Below are 21,006 nucleotides of genomic sequence, written 5' to 3'. Positions count from 1 at the left end.
AATAGTTTAATAAAAAAGCCAATACCAATGGCATGATATTGCATATTTGCTCTTTGTTTTATTGGCTTAGAAATACACTGGATTGGGTAAATATTGCTCTAGTGTCGCCTTCTACTATGATATTCTATCAGTGCAGGCCTGAATATCGCAACTCTAAGAGGTCATATGTAGAGGAGACATGTCCCATTGCTACTGAAGCAGTGAAAGAGCAATCGTTGCATACTATGCTATGGTGGTAGCTCTGTTTGCATTTACAAACATTCACTCACTCTGCATGTTGAACGCTCAAATCAGCTCCAACTGACCGACGCCTAAACTATTTTTTTTAATTCATCTACTGCTGTTAATACTAATTGACCATTTGATGCTACTAATAGTGTTCAGGGATAGTGAACTTTGATGGAAACGTTGGTGCAAATACAACGGACGGCGTCTCAACACAGTAAAATGTTGTGAATTTTCCACCTTTCAGCCCAGTAAACTTGTATACACTATACAAGAGAATGGAGGGAACACACATAGCAACAAACATAACAATAAAAATGGCTGGAATTCTTTTTTAAAATTTTTTTATTTACTTCAATTCTTTAAGCTTAGACCCGCACAAAACCAGATTTTAAACAGGTCAACATACATAGCAAGATAAGACACAGTGTTAACGGGGCTTATGTTTTTACTCTTTTCTGCCATCCATCTTTTTCTGCCATCTTTTCTGCCATCTGCTTATTTGATTTATCATGTTTAGTATCATTTATGAGCTTTCCTAACAAACTTGGAAAAAAAAAATGCTCCTAATGTCTTTTGCTAGACCTGAATACCTACTGGCCTCTTTAAGGCCAGTAAGTATTCTGGCCTTAAATGAATACCTATGATTTCTACTGTTTGAACATAGAAATCATTTAACCACTGATTTAAATTAATTTGAAGTAAATAAATAAATAAAAAAATATAAATAAGAGAAAGAACAAACTAACAGACTATAACAGCTGATCTTTCAATTTTCAAACTGATTTAAATTTTTAAATTTAAAGAATCCTGTAGACATCCCCTTCCAGTAACTAGCGTAAAACCTCTCTGCCTTGTTTCAAATAAATGAACAGAGTGACTACTGAGCCTGAGTATTGGAGATGACACAAACGGGATTAAAACTGAGGAAAAAAATGGGATGGTAAAATCGGCTTCTCTTCTGCGGCGGTTTTTAGAGCCAGTCAGCTGTTTTTTTTTTTTTTTCCTGTTGTATTTTTTTCAGTATCTGGGCCGTGGCGGTCACTCTGTGTAATATTTTTTTTCACGGCTCCAGAAGGCGAAGTGTATTACTCAAAGACTGCTCCTTCTGGAGCTGCAGCTGGCCAGAAAAAAAGGTGTGAGGTTGCACAAGAAAGAAGAGGAAAAGAAAGTAAAAAAAAAAAAAAAGGTAATTAAAAGATCTTAAAGTCCATCTCTAATTACCCATCATGCGAAATCCACTTTCTGTTATCATGGCAATGGTTTATATATATCTATTGTTCCTTTTCCTGTACCAGCAGATCTGTAGTTATTTGCACTTTTTCTGTCTACAGTTTTGTTTCGCAGCAAAGTGATTAAGAAAATCCACACTGATATTTTTGTGTAAAATCCATGAACATAAAGGAAAACAAATAAATCTACTTATACAACTGGCTTTAAGATTTATGTGAAGTATTATGAATATTCTGTGTTCAAATACAGCAGAAGCTTTCAAAGCTTTTTCTGAGTTCTTTCTCAAGTTTAGCCAACTGATGAAAACTTCTTGACAGCCAGAACAACCAGAAGTAAAAAAAAGGGCATTGACCTTTTCTAGCTGTGTTGCTTTGTGTGCGTCTCCTTGTGCTTCTTCACCTGCTTTCCGCTTCATTTTTTTTGTAACTTGAAAAGGTGCTTGGAAACCATGCAAGCATCTTTAAAGAAAAGGGTGACTATTTTCCACCAAAACTTTAAGATATGGAATGGTTTGTGTCTGAAAACCAGATAATTACCCAAGCAAAGTCCTCCCCTGCACCTTCTCTAATTGGCTGTCAAAGAGTTGAACAAAAGAAAGGGCACAAAGGACGAAGAAAAGGGAAAAGTTGCAACCGAATACAGGCTCCCTTACTACTGGTTACACAGAGTTGGGGACTGCTGCTGTTTGTTCGATCTTTTTCCACAAACCTCACCTTTGTTCAACACGTATGCACTTTAATCAGCACACAATGATGAAAATACAATGCTGTACGTCTACAATCTTATAATCTCACTCTGATTTTCTTCTGACACCAGACCTTGTAGTGGTCAGTTTCATGTGGTTTGGATGGAATAGTTATGATAAGATTTATTTGGCCTATTTATGTGGGAATGAGCAAAAAAGAGAGAAAAAACGTTTTTTTTTTAATATCAAGATTTCAATGTTAACCCTTTAGCTGTCATGATCATGACACGGGTGTGCTGATGGATCGACCCATTGACTTCTGTAAGGATTTTGAGGGTGACAGATAAAAGGGTTAATACCTTACATTAAATCCTTGCAACATATGATGTCTTGTTCTAGACAGAAAATGAAGAAACTAAAGTCTGGAGACCGCAAGCCTCATCGAGGCAAACGGTATCTGCAGTTTTTTAAAACTTTTGCGTGTTACTGTAGAAGAGGATTCCGCTTCTTACCTTTCCTCACGATTCTGGCCAACACACACTCTCCCACCGTGGCGAGGCGTTGGGTTGCTGCAGGAGCGTTGACGCACCTGGAAGCCGATGCCACAACTGGTGCTGCAAGGGGACCAGGAAGTCCAAGGAGTCCAAGCTCCATTTCTATGACGATACGAAACGTAACATTAGACTCGGACATTCGCCAGAGAGACAAATCAAATACCAGTTTCTTAAGTTTATTCGGCCTTGGTACAGTATTACTAACTTGAAGAATAATGAATATGACTTGAACTTTCTGACTCAAACACAGTAGTGAGTAAAACTATAGCTATACAACCACTCTCACATACAAATGTCAATGTCTTACAGAAGAAAAGATAAAATACACAATGATGTTTCATACATAAAACAGAATCACAAAACTCAAAGCAGTATTGAAGGTCCTTGGGAAAAAAATGTCTTCAGTTCTTTTCTAGAAATATCGCCCTATATGTGTAATCTAGGTGCCAGCAATTAGATAATTCAGTCGTCCTCTTGAGTCCTAAAGACGGTGTGATGGGCTGTAAAAGATTCTGATTAGATGACCTCAGGTCAGTCAAGCAAGCTTCCATCTAAAGCTCTAAAGGTAAGATCCAGTTTTTTTTAACATTTTTTATATGGATTCTAAAACTGCCTGGTAGCCACTGAAATCAAAAGTTACAAATTATTTTGTTCTTCTATTTAAGAGAACTCTAATAGTCCCAGCAGAGTTTCAAAGATGCCCTCTCTCATTTAAAACAAACATTCCTTAAAAGAATAAAAAACCTGTCTAATTATGTTTGAGGTACAAGTTCCAGGTACAAAGCTCATTTAGATATGACAAAAAAGAGACTATTTCTATGAGAATCTTAAAGAACCGAGTGGTTGTTGTTAGGCCACCGTCTGGTGCAACACCTGAAATTTCGGCTTTATTGGATTTTAGCTGTGACTGTGACTCAACCTCTTCTTAATGAAGGTAAAGAAGTTCATTAAAGAGGGTTCAAATGAGTATTAATTCTTCAGAAGCAGGTGAAATTATCACATGACTGGAAATGTGGAGCTGTTTCACTGGAAGCAGTTGCAAATGTTATTTTTCTCCATGCACGAGGCAAGTTGGAAAGCATCAGTTTCTCTAAACTCAGTATTTAACTCGAGAGTGTTAAACCTTTAATGAGGAAGTGTGAAAAAGCTCCGATGTTCAATCAACACTCAAAGTAACAGAATGAAAATGTCACAAAAAAAAAAAAAAAAAAAATCATTTGCAGGGTGTTGATCTCTAATGACTGGGTGTGAGGATGCAGGGAGTATATCTGTTAATTTCTTTTTGCTTTACAATATTCAAAAATAATAAAGAAGAACAGCATCAGAATAATATACCGGGAACAGTTGGCGACTTCAACGCTGATCCCGTAGCACTTCTGGCCGCCACACTGAGGGGCAGGGTTATCGCAGGCTCTCGTCCGACACAAACAAGCCCCTGAGCTGCCTCCGTCATTGTGGGTGCAGGTGGACCAGCCAGACCAGGCACCAAAGCCCCCATCGACTGTAATGTTACGGACCTGTTAGTGACAAACAGGACCAAAAATAAAACACTTTGAATGTCATGTATTTTTGTTTTTTGTTTTGTTTTTTCTCAGAAATGGGTCATTGCATCAGTGTGGCTTTCAGGAATATGCTGCTCTGGGAGATCATCGGTACAGAAGGGTGGAAACAAAAATCAATTTTCCTCAAATAGATGTAAAAAAAAAAAAAAAAAAAATCCATTACATCGTCTGCTGCATGTCAAAAAATTGAGCAGTTGTCTGCTATAACCATGAAGTAAGACAGAATCTGCTGCATGATATAATGGAATTCCAAAACAGAAAAAGAGAGACTCTGAATATGCACATTCATAAAACACCAATACATACATGGAAACAAAATGGGGCCTCGTCAACAAATACAGGAAGCAAAAACAGAATCAAACAGGAAAGATCAGATATTAGAAGAGCAAAAATCACAAGTGTGATGACCTAGTTGTAAGGGCCAATCGACAGATTCAGCACTGAGGATGCTATGAGCCCAGGGTTGGTGCAACATTTCGGGATAATTTCAAAATGCAAAAAGCATCATCACACCAGAGGAAGAGAACGCGATCATCATCTGTTTGGCAGAAGCAAAACAACGCCTGGCCTCTGCTCTTATTGGTAATTGAATTTTGCCGTGTGCCTAAATGAGAAACGCTTGGACCGGGCACACAACATCTGCAACAATGGGCAGCCAAGGAAGCAAACGGCTACACAGATGCAGCCAATAAAGCCAATATTGCAGCATCATTCAGGCTGAGGGTGTGAGTGATTTGGTAGCTGTGTATTGTCTACTGAATTATTTACTTAAGGTTGTACAAGATGCAATATTCAATAACCGATCCAACACTGCGTGGCTTTTATAAGGAAAGTAATCATAATTTGCTTTAATGCTTATATGTCAGAAGAGGAATAACGGAGTCTAGATATTATCTCAAATGTAAATCCATAGCAGATTCCAGTGGCAAAAGAGAGGCCTATTTTATTTTTCACAAAGTTTAACATCACACATGCAGAATAGGAGATATGGCAAGAGTTCAAAAAGCTGTGAGGGATGTCCATTTTACTTGAATCAAAATATTAATCTAGGACTAAAACCTCCTCGACGGGCCAACAGCAAAACTGCTTTCTTTTAAAAGTAAAACATCTTTCACCACAGATATAAGACTGCAATGCCAGATGGCACTTGTGAATTCGTTGGTGAAGCACATCTCCTATCTCTGCCTACACAACACTTCTCAGTATGCAAAACCTTGGCTGGCTTTTAACTTTAGACCACCACTTTGCAGAAGTATGCAGCCGAATAGACACCAAGCCAGTTATATAAACCTTTGCACACCGTTAATGGATTCATAGGGTGTGCAAGTGKGATGGTGATTAAAGAAATGCTCTATTTCTGTTTTTGTTTTTTTTCTCTTTCACATCTTGCCGAGTTATTTTAAACAGCTATATTTCTTTTTCTTGTCTGGACTTCAGTCTCTTCATAATACGTCTATTTCTTGTTCTCGGCGTTACATTTTAGAAATAATGGAGCAGTGCTGTATTCATCTGTTAGTGTTAAAGTGTCAACTCGGATGATTGACATTTACAGGTAGTCCCCCCCCCCCCCCCGAGAATACACTAAAGGGACTTTTTATCGCTTCTGCTTAGGGATTCTTTTGGTTTACCAGGATTACGTAGCTGATGAGAGAGAGGTGCAAATTTTAGTAACTCTTAGCCTGGTAAAAAACCAGCCGCTGGTTCTGCAATTAGATTTAAACACAGTGTCTGAGGAGGTGTGTGAAGTCTGGGTTGTAGTTCTTTTTTTTTTGCCATCTCATTGCAGTTCAGCATGACCTCGGATGAACTGACTAACACATCAATTTCTGGGAAGACTGGTAACTGTATCACATGTTTTCCACTTGAGAATAATCTTCCTCTCTGGTGAGTGACAGACTTCAAGTAGTGCTTTTAAATCTTCCCAGATTGACAAGCAGTGAAAATTACTTTCCTTGGGTCTGTTGATGGCTTTGGTGGTTTGCCAACAATCATGTGTGCTCCATCCCGGCAAAGTGTAAAACGTCTTGTTTTGGACATGTGCAAAACAACACATTTAATTTGTTTGTTCTTAGTTTTAATTGGACTATACATCTTCAAAGTACAAAGTTACCACTGTTTTTCTATTTTGTGTGATCCTAAGTATAGGAAAAGAAAAAATCAATACAATAGTAGGATATGGCTGGCTGCATTTTGTTTGCCGACGGTGCAAGTAAAGAACAGCTTAAAAAAAGTAGGTTATGATTTTCTTTTCTGATGCTTTTCTATAGATGACTAGAATGGTATTAAGAATAATTCTTGTAGAGAGGACGCCGAGGATTGTTTGTGCTTACGATTTATGCTAAGATAAGCATATAGCGTCTAGAGTCAAGCTACATATTTAATAAGCCAACATGAGCGGTATCAGTTCCCCTGTCCGTATTCCATCCAATAAATCATATTACAGAAAGATAAAGTGTTTTAAATAATGAAAAACATACAGCAGAGTTTATGTTTTCTATTTGTTTTACAGCCTTTATTTAAACATAGCAGTTTATGCAAAGATTATTTATCTCCAAGAATAAAGGATTTTTCCTCAGAGGCTTGAGAGTCAAATATTCATCTGAAGCTCCGATGTGCTTTGCTTGTCAATAAGGTCCACATGAAAGATAAAGGGAGTTAATAACTCTCAAACAGAAAAAAAGTATGATAGACTGTAATATGGCCATAAAGGAAGAGAGTGAAATGTTGCTGCAAGCTTCTGCATAGATAATTCACTTCAACTAGAACAGAACACAAGCCTATAATGTGTCCATCTATTCATCCAATTTTTTGTACCTGCTAATCTTCGCAAGGTCATGGGTGAGCTAGTTCCAATCTCCAGTGATCACTGGGCGTGAGACGGGGTACATGTTTTTCACAGGTCAACATAGATGCATGCAGGACACACACTCATGCAACACACACACACACACACACACGTCCACGCACACACAGTCCCACCTGAGGTTGGCTTTGAATTGACATCTGAAGGGTGGGGGGAAAACTCAGAGGAGACAACCCAAACATGGATGACAACTTAATGCTAACAACTGAAGCTATTGATAAAGCTATTGTTGTAATTATTATTATTTTTTTTTTAATGTGAACTACTCTTTGTTCAGCGCTTTAGTGTTTTCTTATTGGTCTTGTGATAATCAAGATCACTGGACATAAAGGAAGGTCACTGTCCCAGTCTGATTTTTTTAAAGCTGTTTTCTCATAACGGCATCTTCATCTCGGAGTGGTCTTTCAGCCCATGACGATACTGGACTCGTTGCGGTGTGAATAGTGATGCTCTCTTACAAGCGTTATTTGGTTGGCTCTCACGTTTTGCATGAAAACATATCCTACAGTTTATCGTGACATGATCTAGAGTTTTACAAACTCACTAAAGCTCCAGTAGGGAATTGCAAGAAAACTCAGGACCTACCCATACAAGTCCCTCTCCTTGCTCTCTGCTGTGTTGCTGCTCTCAGAGTAAGAAGAAATGCTATGTGTCTTTTTAAACAGCATACATAAATATCAAGTTTCAACTGCATGTAAATTTAAGTGCTGCAACACAATATAACCACGTAGATGCGACAGGACAGGATATCTTTGCTAAAGAATATTTAAACTAAGCATTCCCCATCCCTCTGCATGCTTCATCATCTATCACTGCGAGACACATTTTTATTAAAGGATGAATTTGATCAGCAGATAATGGAAACTTCTAGTTATTGTACAATAGCAAAGCCAGCTTGTCTTTGCTTTGCTCTAAAGGACTAATGTGCAAATCCGTTGACATTTCAGTTAGGATTTATGCAGAAATACGGGAATTACAAAGTGCGTTATGCCGTATTATATGCAAAGATCATAGGGCAGACTCATACTCACTGGACATTTTGTGATGCTCTGCTCCCACTGGCTCATTCTGACACTTTCCTCCAGGGTGGTGCATTTTTTCAGCAACAAATCCCAGCCACAATACGGGTCCCTGGCTCCTACGCAGGCTCTAAAGGGTAGGAATACAATGGCCCTATTAGAGAGGTTTTGTGAGTCTGTTGTGTCACACAGATGCCTGTGCCTTGGAATGGCATGGATTCAGCTAGACAGAGGGAGACAATTGAGGGAGGTAATAAGTGGTGGTTTCAATGTCTTATTAAAATATAAGAGGCAGCAGAGATTGGCTGGTAGCAGAAAATATAATTGAACATGTCAGAGGAGAGAAAACAGACAGAAAAAAGAAAGTAACAGAACAAATGAAAGCACTACTAAAGCAAGGGGAAAAAATATGTAGAATTGCCCCGGAATGTAGAACATGATCATGCATTGGGTCCAACATCATAAAATTCTTCCTTAATGTAGTGCGCCGACTACATTTTCAACATCAGCTCAGACAATATTCAATGTGAGGATATTTTGGTATATGTATATATTGTGGCATATGTCTTTTTCAGAAACTGCAGCACATGGTTTGTTGAGAGTAATAAAGCTACTCTTTTCATATAAAGACAAGGCCGTGGTGACAGTGCAGTGACATATCTTTCGGCCGCAGGCGTCAACGTTGCATGACATGCCCCGGTGGAAACAGTGATTTTTTTTTTTTTTCTGAGAGGTTTCATAACAAAGAGACAGAATATAGTCACAATCTAGAATGAATGAGTAAGAAACAAGTGATTCGCATGCTTTAGTATCCATCCCAGTGACAGCTCTAAAAAAGAGAAAGGGCTGGTGCTTCTGTGTGAAAATGATGGTGCTGTATTACTATGGGGCTGGGGAAGTGTTTGGGCCAATATGAGAGATGACAGACACAATTCTGCTTCTTGGAAAATCAAAGTCATACACAGCATAAGTAAGAAGGTGTAAAGTGTATACTGCACAGTGCAAGGACAGTACAAGGGCATACTTTTCACGTGATTGGCATTTCTCAAAGTCCTTTTTCATAGGTAATCTTTAAATCATCTCAGCAACAACTTGGGTATTTTTTAGCTGCGGGCCATGATTGTCAATATGATCTGAAATAGATGCCTAAATTATATATAATTTGTGTCTAGTTGCGTCTGTAAATAAGGAACATGAGGTTCACATTGTGTGGTATTGCTCCACAAGAAATAAAAAAGATGCAAGATATGCCACTCTATAAATACAAGGTGATGGTATTACCGAATGACACCAGATGAAAGAACTGAAAGAAAAAAATAAGCACATCAGGGCCTATCTTCTGGAGGGAATTGGGGTCTTCCAAATTATGTATCCACACAACAAAAGCACAAAAAGGCATCATTCCAACATTTCAAGCCTGTCTCTAAAAGTATTGTCAAAAATAAAACGTAGCTATTAGCAACTGATGTGTGTCCTTGGTGAAGTTTCTTTCATCCGTTTTGTTTGTTATAACTTTTTCAGCCTTCGTATAAAAAGAGAAATAGTGAATGTGATGAAGTGACTGCCTTATTTATTGCAGAGCAACAGCTGTAATATGACGCATTAAGGCTGCGGTGTGCAACGGCAACGGTGCAACGGAATAATGAAGGTGCAATTTGTCAGCGCAACGGTATGTGGGATTCAAATCTTGATGTGAATCCTATGATTGGCTTTTACACCCGAGTTTGGCTGTCTTTATTCAGAGATGTGGCAAGACAGACAGAAACCGAAAATATCTGATTAAACCTCAGAACTCTGCACGAGGCAGAAAGCACATGGTTTTTGCGCAATGGGTCAATCAGCTGGGGAGGCAGTCAGAGGACAGCCACGAGCACCTCCAGTGGATCAGACAAAGCTGATTTGCAGGATTTAAAGTTTTAGCTCAGGCCTGGTGCTCTCAGATAAAAACCATCTTATGAAAAAGAAAACAAAATACGGCTCGAAAACTTTGTTTGCACATTTGCCTTTGACAGCTCCCATTGAGATTAATAGTGTTTTCTTTGTTCACGGACTCACTCTCTGCTCTTGTGGTAGCTGCATCTCTTGAGGGGTAGCTTGATGACCTGGTCCCTGAAGCCCACGTAAAGCTCGCTGCGGCTGTGCAGGATCAGCAGGCTCCGTATCGGCTGCCTCTTCCTGGGCGGGAACAACTCGATCTCCTCCAATAGGCAGCTCCCCGTGGACTGGTTGAGAGGAGACAGCACTTTTCTGATAGTGCCATAATCTGGAAGGGAAAGTGGGGAGAAGAGAGGATTATGTCACAAAGAGGAAAGAGGGGCCGATAATCCACAAGAGAAAAGGTAAAGCAATGGGGGAAAGAGCAAAAGGAAGGGCAGGATAAGAATAACAGAGGGTTTGAAGAGGAAAACCAACAAATAATCTATGCTGAATGGGAAGAACTACACTCAAGCACTGTGAACTACTGAACAATCGCTTCCTGAAGAAGGCTGTGGAAAGAGGAATAAAAGAGAAATGGGGCTAGATTTACAAAGCCTGGTTAAAGCATCAATATGCAGCACTGCAGACATAACGGAAGAGTTGATGAGGCACCTGAATGCATGATTTCTGGCCTACTTTTTCTTAAGGGAATATTCTAAGGGATGAAGCTGCTTTGTAGCTATAAAAGAGAGCGGAACGTGTTGAAAAGTGTGGAAATCTGTGTCACCATGAGTGTATTCTGACCTTTAATTTTGTAAGGTAGGCCCAGTGAGACACACTTTGAGGCAAATTTTCTTTTGGGAGAGCTAAAACAAACATAATCCATTATACTTGCAGTCCCCTGGGCGAGCCAAAGGTAATTAGGTGTACAGTGGAGGTTTAGGGAGAAGGGCAAAATGCTAATAGGTAACTTAAAGGCATGAAATGTAAAAGTTAAGTTTTGCCCCAAGCAGTGTGGTCAGTAATGCTGCAGCAACTTGAGGTGATACATACAATAAGAGTCTTGAACCTTTCAGAATTAAAACCAGATGTACTGTTTGTTGTTTTTTTTGTTAAACTTCTATATTTCATTGGGATTTTATGTGATAGAACAACACAAAACAGTGGCAGTTCTGGTCTTCATAGAGTAACAAAAAGAAAACCAGTGTTGAAAAGATAACATGCAACCAGAGCTACGCTAAAAAAAGATTAGATCGCAGCATATCAATGTGCTATGCATGAATGAGCCTAAGTCCAGACAAATCCATAAACATTTCATCCAATTTCAATATTTTGCAAAGAAAAATGAACACAAATTTGATTCTCACAGCTGATACGCCAAAAAAACTTGCAACTGCAATTGTAGCATGAAGGGATTTTGCAAAATGTTGATCCAGAAGGCTTAACACAAAGGCATTCACTATTTACACATTTAGTTGCGTAAAAATCTTCCTTCTGCTTCACAGTGATTTATTTGATTTTATTTTGTTCAACCACCTTAAATTCCCAATGAGACATGTTGAAGTTTGCGATTGGATTATGAAAAAAAATTGTTAAAGGAGCGTAAATATTTTTACAAGACAATGCAAGTGAAATTCAACTTAGAACTTGATTTGTTAAAGTACATTTGCTAAGTTGTATTTTTTTTTACTTTAGCAGCTTGTAACTATGATTACAAAGTTGTGTGCAGAACTTCATTTATGACCCTTCTATTAAACCAATTTAAATTAGTTTTGTTTTTAAATAAATTGCTACACTATCATGGTTCTTATTTCCTATTTTTTTAATAACTTTTCTTTGTGTGGCAGAATAAAGCGGCTCTTTCTGAAGCCTAAAATATCTCATAATGTCCCATTATCTAATTTGGCATGTATTAAAGTGCTGCTGTGTGCGTTTGGAGGCGTGCACTTCAACGTTTCAGATTCTTTATTCCATCAAATCTACCACTGAGAAAGAAAAATGACCAGCAGGAAACACTAAGGAGGCTGAATAACAGCTTCACCGCTCTGCTCAGCAAGCTGCACGTTTGTTTGAAAGAGCCTCACACTTCGACATCTTTGAACTCCCGGCTGGAGCTATTAGATTTCCCCACAATGGCCCCAATCAGTGGGGTGCGTTTAGGCGTTAATAACAGCGTGTGATTAGGTACAGTATGAGTGCAAGCCAATGGCCCTGGCAGTGGTTCAGATGTTTTCATTAGTGTCTGGTTAGTGTCTGGGGAACTTGCAGTGTGGGCAGCTCTGGTTCAGTGCTGCATTGATCACAGTAGCATGCAAACAATGAGAGGGGAGTTTTTGAGGGAGATGCCAAGCAAGGAGGAAGTGAACTGGAACAGATTGCAAGTGTGTGTGTGTGTGTGTGAGAGAGAGTGACTGTACATATGCGTGTATCATATACGACATGTGAAATATCCTAAAATAACACAGACCCTTTAACAGGAGGATCATGCTGCCATTTCCCAGTGGGCTTTTTTTTGGTACATTAGTAGAGCAAAGTGGGTCACTGCATTCAAAATTCTGTTCAGCACACCTGTTTGTCGCCCATGCTACATTACAGCAACTCATCAAATAATAACAGGTAACTGGAGACCTTTTGTTGCCAAGTCTAACATCATCGCAGTATCACACCAGTTTGGATCAAACAATGTACTGATAAGCAGATGGTGCCAACCGTACACACTGGACAGAGTAAATGTGTAATGACCGCACATGTGTCATTTGTCTCCCTCTAGACATGACTATTGGCTGTTTTATGGTGCAATACAAAAGAGCGATTACATTTTCATGAAAAAATGCTTCTTCTGTCATCTATATGTGTGACTGCATGAGGCTTTGTAGCATATGTGGAACATGTGTAGGTAAAAGGTCATGAAGCTCATGTTAAAGAAGACGCTTTGATGTCTTGATGATGTTGATACAGATTGACTGGTATTGTTCTGCTTCTTACGAGACACTTCTTTCATGTGCAGAGTGCATTTCAAGGCCTTCGAGCTCGGAGGCCTTATTTTATTTTTTTTAGAACCATCAACATTCACAGCAATAAAAGTAAAGATGAATAAAACATTGAAGCAATGTGTGCATTAAAGTAATTTATCAGGTCTCAGTCCTGAGGACTACCAAAAGTAAGTAATTATACAGCTAGTTTGTCCACAATTTTAGTTTTTTTTTTTTAAATATCTCCAAATTAGTCAAGCTGGATGTCTATGAATATAAATTTTGAAGTTTTGCCCCAGTTTCTTCTTTCAATCTAAAAAAAATATTCATAGCTCTTATTGCATGTATAGGTAGAAGTGATTACAATCCAGTCATTTTTGCCTTTCCTTCAATAACATAAATTTGTGTAGAGCCACAAAATGTGCATTGCCCCTCAAAAAACGTTTGGTTATTTCATTTCACGAATATTTAGTGCAAAGAATTTTGCTTGCATTTCTATTTTTTGATTTAGTATGAACGTCAAACATCAACAGGAAAAAGGAATAAGTGTTCCTGTTGGATGAAACCATAAACAACAACTTGTTCCTTTATTTTGAATTTTTTTTTTAAAAATATAGTAACCTTTCAAAAACAAGGGAAAAACTGCGTGAGTTTAATTCTAAACCTAAGAGAACAACTTTCTCCTGTACTGCTGACACAGGTTTTTCTTTATTAGAAAAAAAAAGAAGAAAAAAGAAGTTGTTAAAGGTACTTACCAGTGGCCAAATAAATGATGTGGAACAGCGTGTCTTTCCCTTGCACCACATCCACTGCTATATGAGTGAAGCGTACGTTGTCTTCCATGAAATAAGGAACGGGGACCACTGGCTGGACCACCTCATGCATCAGCAGAAACTTCTGTGCATCCTGCAGGTTCCTTTGAGTCAGGTTCACATAGGAGCCAGAGTTGATGGTGCCGCACTGTACAGATGGAACAAAGTTTGGAAGAATATGACATTAGAATTCATTACATTCATAAAAGTCTAGGGTTTTAAGGATTACAGGATAATAAGCTTAGGAATTTTTTTTTTTTTTCAGAAATAAACCAAGAGATGGAAATTTAAGGGAAGGAGTGATTAAATGAACATGGAGGATCATTGCCTCTTTTAGATGGTTTTGCTATCCTCCCAACTTTCAAGGCTTTGTAGTCACAGAGTTTGATGGAAAGAGACTGAATGAGTGTTTCACTGAGTGGGTAGTTATCTCTTTTATGAGATTCCCCACTCATATGCATACATATTGCTGGTAAGCTTTATTGCTACTTGGAAAATAATATTTCCGGATTGTGTCATTCTTCAGCTCAGAAATGATAACTTCAAAAAGTGTCTGAGACCTCATTGTTTTCATTATTAATATTTTTAGAGAGACTCGCGGGGATTCTGTGTCAAAGATGGACAAGCAATGATTTAGTGGTGAGGAAATCTGTTGTCACAGAGTGACAATAAATAAATGCATTTTTCTAGCTTTATTGTTTCATTCTGGAGACAAGTCTTGATTTATTAAAGGTAGTAAGATTTATAGTTATAATCAAAAATGTTTAATATTTAAGAATAAGTTTATCCAGGGGTGGTAATTGCAAATGCACATCAATAGATTACTACTTCTAATCATGAAATACAATTTTTTTTTTCCAAAAGTTAAATTTATATCTTTGGATTTAACATGGGAAAATGTAAAAAAAAATTCCAAATGGGCTGTATACTTTTGGACGGCATTGTACGTAGCTAAAGTTTGCCTATATGAAAAGCCATTTCCATGATATGATGAATCTGGTGTGAATTTTTTCCTCTTTGAAGTGGAGAGGACAAGGTGCAGGACAAAAGCCGGCATAGCTAAGGGAGAACTGGGAAACTAAAGCTAACCAAGCGTGCCCCTCTCAGTAAAAGATGTCCCATGATGAGCTCCGGATTTTTGAATTGAGGCATCTTTCACAAAGAACAGGCTTCCACCAGAACACAGGGCAGCGAAAACAAAAATACGTCTTGCATGGCAATTACACCACCCAAAACAGACCGCTGCTGTTTTAATTATAGTATCGAATTGCGTTTTCTCATCTCCGGGCTAGCAGTGCACCTTTTTTTACTGCTAAGCTGAGGCTGAACTCTGGCTGGCGATTTGTTCCTGGGAGACAAGCTTCAACGGCAGCATTATGGACACGTTATACAGATCAATCCTCGGCCTTTACTGGGCTGACAAACGACAATCACGAAGGGCTTCTAGTCTGATGAACGGATCAGTGCTCCTGCAAGTTCAGAATGTGAGAAATTGCAGCCCTGAAAGACTACCAGACAAGACTGTGCTTGCCAGTGTCTCAAATAATCATCCTGCCCCTGGCGAAAAAAAAAAAAAAATATGTTGAATGTTTGCAGTGTGGATGTTCAGTAACACACGTCTAAAGTTTCCCTTTGTGGTCTGCTTTTGCATTGTGTGCAAGGATGAAAAAGAATGTGGATGACAGAATTTTACGCGTTTGGCTCTGGCCACTGAGGCTCCATTACAGCGAATGCACTGCAAAATTGATGTTATGAGCAGAGAGTCAAGGTGAGGGACACAACCATCATTTGGCTGAGGGCCCATCCAACACTCAGCTGTCTCCCCCTCTCATCATCAGGGCAAAGTGCCCTGCCAGGATGACATAAGTGGCACTCAGAACCGTGGTTGTTTTACACCATGTTTTTGCAAAATGGCAGTGTGTTTAAAATGTCTTCCTAGTATCATGGCATTTCATTTTAGACTCTGCGTTTCCTGAGTAACTAAACGTTTAACACTTGGCAACACCTGATCCCAATCTTTGTTGGATTTGCTGAACCTGGCAAAGGACAGTGTTCATACTTCTTGACATTTTTCACATTTTGCCCTTCTTGGGCTTTTGGCTATGTTTGTTGTATTTTAACCCTTTCATGCATTAATTATGATCCTTTGTATCAGGATGTTTTTTTTTTTTTTTTGATTTTCTTAAGGTATGAAAAAAGATAGGGAAAAAAATTGTAAAAAAAAAAATGTATTATTATTTTTTTTAGGTGATCAATTGTAATTTTCTCCAAATACAAAGTTATTTGAAAAATACATCTGTAATATTGTTCTTTAGGGGTTATCTGATGTCACAATTTTTTTTTTACCTGCAAGAGTCGTCTACAGTAGAAGGAAGGACCGGGTCGGTTGGCATGCTTTTCTGTCTGTCGGCCATATTGGCTTTAACAAAATACGTCAACATATATATCAACATTAACATTGTGCGTGCTAGGACTGAGGCAAACGAGGAGGACTGTGGCAAATGATACAAGTTTTACGAGTGTGGGGTCGGTTGAACCCCATTTGTAAAGACAATGGGTTAATTGTTGTAAATATCTGGCTCCTTCTTCTCTATCTAGACTTATGTTAGTCCTTTATTCTTTCTCCTACATCAGGCAGGGGAAGGAACTGTGGGAAATCTACTTAGGCTTCTCAGAATGAAAGGGGATAAAAACAAAGGTGTGCTAAAATTTTTAGGATTTTTATTTGTAAAAAATGTAACAAACTATGTATCATTTTCAGTTTCACTCTGCTTTGTATTCTTTCACATAAAACACCATTACAACATGTCAAGGTTTTTCACTGTAATGTGACAAAATATGAAAAAAAAAAATGTAAGAGTTCTGGGCACTTTTGTCAGGCACTGTATAATGTTACATCATCCCAAAAGACTAACCATTAACCTTTTTTCTCAAAAAATATCTAGTTTTAGTTTAATTCTAGCTTATTTTCACAATTCAAATACGATAACAGAATTGTTTCCATAACTATTTACCTTAACTGGAGGCAGACTGAATTATAAACTTATTTACTAAAATAAGTTTATTTTAGTAAATAAACTTACTAAAAACTAAAAGAAAAAAAAATACTTGCTTTTGCCTGTTAGTCAAACTTAACAAATGTTTCTATTTCTGTGGCTGAATAAAGATTTTTTTTTTATATATATAATAATCTATTATAAAATGACATAAACCCAATATTAGGCAGTAATACACAATGAACATAACTCATTGCCTGAACAAACCCTGCAGGATCAATCGCTGAGTTTCAAATGAATGGAGGGATTTTCTCTGCAGACTGAGAATTAGGCTCTCAATCAATGACCAATATGTGTGCATGTGTGTGTTCAGGCATCTCTTCATAATCATAATTATCCTCACCTGGCAGGTCTATTCCTTCTTTTTTCGGGCAACGTAGCTGTACAACAAATGTATTTTATGTGTGATATGTGAGGTGTGTGGTTTTGGTGGCTCCTTGATTTTTATAGATGCCTGTAGGTGCCTGCGCTTCTGTGAAAGTGTATGTGTGCTGGCTTGAGAAAGAGCTATAAATCTTGCGCTTGTAAATCCCAACATTGACAAATGCTTGATGAAGATGTCACTGAAACCTAGATAAAGTGAGCATTGGTCCATTGGTAAGGAGCAAACATTGTACCCAAGCTTAAGTCAGGAAGATGGTGGGGAAAGAGAGGTGAGACGGATCCACGTTTATCCTCTTGAAGCGTAACAAAAAATATGAAGCGCAGGCTCCCCCGATGTGATGTTCCTATAGCACATTGAAGGGCATAAATTTGCAGTCAGCTCTGACCAGATAAGGAAAATTGATTTTCATGAAGTTTGTTTTTGCTAAACTAGCTGCTGACAAGCAAGATATGAGAATGCATGACGACAGAGAGGTAGATTCTATGTCACAGATTTATTGGCGTGTGGGCACGTGTGCATACAGCATACCATCAAAGCTTGCACCTTTTTTTTTTCCCCCCTCTGAGCATTCCTTTCGCCTTTTCTGCATGAGCAACGCCATTATAGATAATGCATGTGTTAGTTCTCGATTGAGGGCTCTCGCATGTGCTGGCTCAGGCGGCGACATGATGGAGGCTGGTGATGAGAAACGTCTGAGAAAGCGAGGCAAGTGTCACCCACCGGTGGCCACACCTCATAGGGAATTCAATTCCTCACGGAAAGCCGGGTGGATTAGCTCTCTCACTATCTGCTACGGCTGCAAAAAGCGAGAGCCACTTGTTCTGCTAATAACGCATTCCCTCCGCGCCATCACTATGGAATGGTGCCTTAAATCAAAATAAGATGCTTTCCATACACCTTCAGGTTTTAGGGTAGGGCATAAACATAAAGAATTACCAGTGCAAAAATAAGTTACGTTTATTAAGGGCGACTTCATGAGATATCTTCAAGGAATGAATGACCTATACAACAGAGTTTATAATGAGCAGCCATAATGTACGTGATTGTGAGAGAAGACGCACTTAATAGATACTTAGAAGAAATTATATCATATGTGAAGAGCTTCCTCTGAGGTGAATGGGTGAGGAACACTTATTCTTCATTAAGTGTGCAAAAATGTCCCTCTTTTTACAGATTGGTCCTGATTTCCTAATCATATCAAAGGCCTTTTGTTTTTGGTTTAATATTCTTATCAACACTGAAACACCCCTAATGTGGAGTTTACATACAGACCTCAAAAGGTCTGAAATGCAGAAAGAAGCATTAACCACCTAAGGTTATCATGAACCTGATTTATTGTAACATTTTTGTTTTGGATGGACTTTCTTAAAAACTTCCAAGATATCCTGCATAAACAACTCCAAATTTACAGAAAATGCTCCTGTTATTGTAAAAGCATTTTCAAATCTTTTAGAGCTGTGTAAATACTATGGTATTTTTTCCAGAGGTTGTCACACCATTAGATTCCATCGCGGCATAACATGATACCTTACGGATGAATACGCATACATTACCTGAAAGTTTTGGTTTGGGTTGGGGTAGGGCAGCCAAGCCGATCGCGAGTTTTCCTGGTACTTAAAAGGTCCATTAAAAACCTGGGATATGGCACTGAGATTGAAGGCACACACTGCAGATGCAGCAATGCTGTTTCTGATGGTTGAGAATAGAAGGAAAAAAAAAAGAGTAGACATCCCCTCAAAAAAGGAAGGAGAGTGGAAAGAAAACAAAAACAAAGATTAGCATCATCAAATTTACAACAACAAAAACTCAGCTCAACGTAGAAGCACATCAGATTTTGTGTGCTTTCGTTAGGATTACCTCGACATGATGGCAACAACAATAAAAAAATCAAACCCTAAAGAGACAGACACCCTCTGCATCGCTCGTGACTGTCATTATTAGACTATAAATCCAGCAACAAGGCACAATTAAGCTGCTCGGCTTTTCTGATTAACGGTATAGATCTCTGAGCTGAAATACAGCTTTGACTTTTTAAGCTGTCAGTTTCAACAAGTACCAGTCGCCTCGCTTGGAAGAGAAAGTAAAGAATGAGAGCATTAACTCTCGACTCAAACTGCAAGACTTTTGGCGATGTGAATTATAATCCAGTGCAGCTGTTCATTAAGCTCTGTGCCTGTAGGGGGAAATGTTTCCAATACCCTTCAAATGTTTTTTTTTTTTTTCTCCGCTGCATGAAGGCATTGACTGTAAAGAATTGATTACTCAGCTTTAATGATAGGGCAAGTGGCTGTACAGCAGTTTAAATAACAGGAAATAAGAAGGAAAAGAGAGTAAAACAGAGGATTAAACACTTAATGTGAGATTAGATTGTAAAATTGGCACATCCAATCAGTCATAAGAACGTAAAAGGCCTCTCAGATAAAGCATGAAATGCATTCAAACTCTTCATCAGATGCACACTGTTTCTTATCTTGCCATGCATATCATTATATAAAAAAATATGGTTCATATCTAAATGTGAAAGAGAGAATGCTGCACTGCCAGGTGTGTATTAGTACGGAGCAAAATGTATAACACTCTTCTGAATCTACAGATATTTACATACAGATAAACAAGACTACTGTTTTTCTTCCTGACATTGAAGTTTAATTTTAACCTGTACAACTTTGGTTCATTGTTCATTAATGATGATGCTTGTTACATTCCTTAAACCACACTGTAATGCATTTGGTGGTATAAAGATCCATTTGAAAGTCTATTTGTGCCGAAAACCTTAACTTCCTCCCCAATGTTCACTCTAAAGGACACATCTAACCCAGCACTTCATTCTTTTGAACTGCTGCCTTCAGGTAGACATTACCGGTCCCAAAAAGCAACAACAAGCAGGTTGTTAAATAGTTTCTGTCCCTAATCTGGAGCACCACACTGAGTGCAAACTGCTGCCATTTGCTTTTGTGAGTGGAGTTGCGTTTTTATTGTTATGTCTTGAGATGCTGCTTTACAAGATTTTTTTTTTTTTCTTGTAGTGCCATCTATTTTTGTCATGAACAAAATATTAGCTGTACCACGATGCTTTCATTTTGGTACATATCATCCCAGACAGGATGATATTTCAAAGCCTGCAAGCTGAAACTATTTTCCAACCAAATGTTCTTTTTGGTCAAACACTTCAATCTATCTTTCATCAGACGCATGACATGGCTGACATCTTTGTGCAAATTGTAATCTGGCATTTTCCTTATTAATTTTCTTTTCATTTCATGTCATTAAAGGACTAATTTCAATGTGGACAACACAAAAGTGAATCAGATTTGTGGAGGTCCACAATTCATTCCCTGACCCTCGATCTTTCTTTAGATTTTCCCAACGATGTGTGTTTTGGGAGTTGCCTTACAAAAATCAACAGGCATATCTTAGAATAACTCCAAGGGTTTAGATTACCCTAAAAAAATAAAGCTAAGAAATCCCTATCCTTATCATCTAGGCCGCGTTCAAATTATTTGAAGGCATAGCAGTGTACACTAACTGTATCTAAGCTTCTGAATTTACATGAAATAATAATAATAATAGTAGGCAAAGCGGTGCTGCTTTACAAAACCAGTATAGGAGAGTTTCTTGTTTTTCCAGTCTTTTTTTATGCTATAGCTTGACACTGTGGTGGTGATAATAAGGTATAGTAGTAGAGGTAGACGAATGAGTGAATTAACAAATATATTTTGAATA

General features: G+C 38.3%; 1 protein-coding gene across 6 annotated transcripts in view; it reads right to left on the bottom strand.

Annotated features, from left to right (window-relative positions):
- sema5a (sema domain, seven thrombospondin repeats (type 1 and type 1-like), transmembrane domain (TM) and short cytoplasmic domain, (semaphorin) 5A) overlaps nucleotides 1-21,006 on the bottom strand; it is a 157,218-nt gene that overhangs the window by 48,617 nt on the left and 87,595 nt on the right. For all 6 annotated transcript variants that reach the window (XR_536469.2, XR_536468.2, XM_008438633.2 and 3 more), the window contains exons 9-14: nucleotides 18,837-18,972; nucleotides 13,786-13,990; nucleotides 10,197-10,404; nucleotides 8,154-8,271; nucleotides 4,033-4,214; nucleotides 2,656-2,799 (exon numbers count right to left, since the gene is read on the bottom strand). Coding sequence is in view for 4 of the 6 variants with exons in the window: in XM_008438633.2 (XP_008436855.1) it covers nucleotides 2,656-2,799; nucleotides 4,033-4,214; nucleotides 8,154-8,271; nucleotides 10,197-10,404; nucleotides 13,786-13,990; nucleotides 18,837-18,972 (993 nt within the window). In the remaining 2 variants the exon portion in view is untranslated. The remainder of the gene's footprint in view (nucleotides 1-2,655; nucleotides 2,800-4,032; nucleotides 4,215-8,153; nucleotides 8,272-10,196; nucleotides 10,405-13,785; nucleotides 13,991-18,836; nucleotides 18,973-21,006) is intronic.

Source organism: Poecilia reticulata, linkage group LG20 (genome assembly GCF_000633615.1).
Source record: "Poecilia reticulata strain Guanapo linkage group LG20, Guppy_female_1.0+MT, whole genome shotgun sequence".
In the NCBI taxonomy this organism is placed as follows: Eukaryota; Metazoa; Chordata; class Actinopteri; order Cyprinodontiformes; family Poeciliidae; genus Poecilia; species Poecilia reticulata.
The sequence above is the reverse complement of the archived record's forward strand: the minus strand, read 5'-3'. Positions and strand labels throughout refer to the sequence as shown.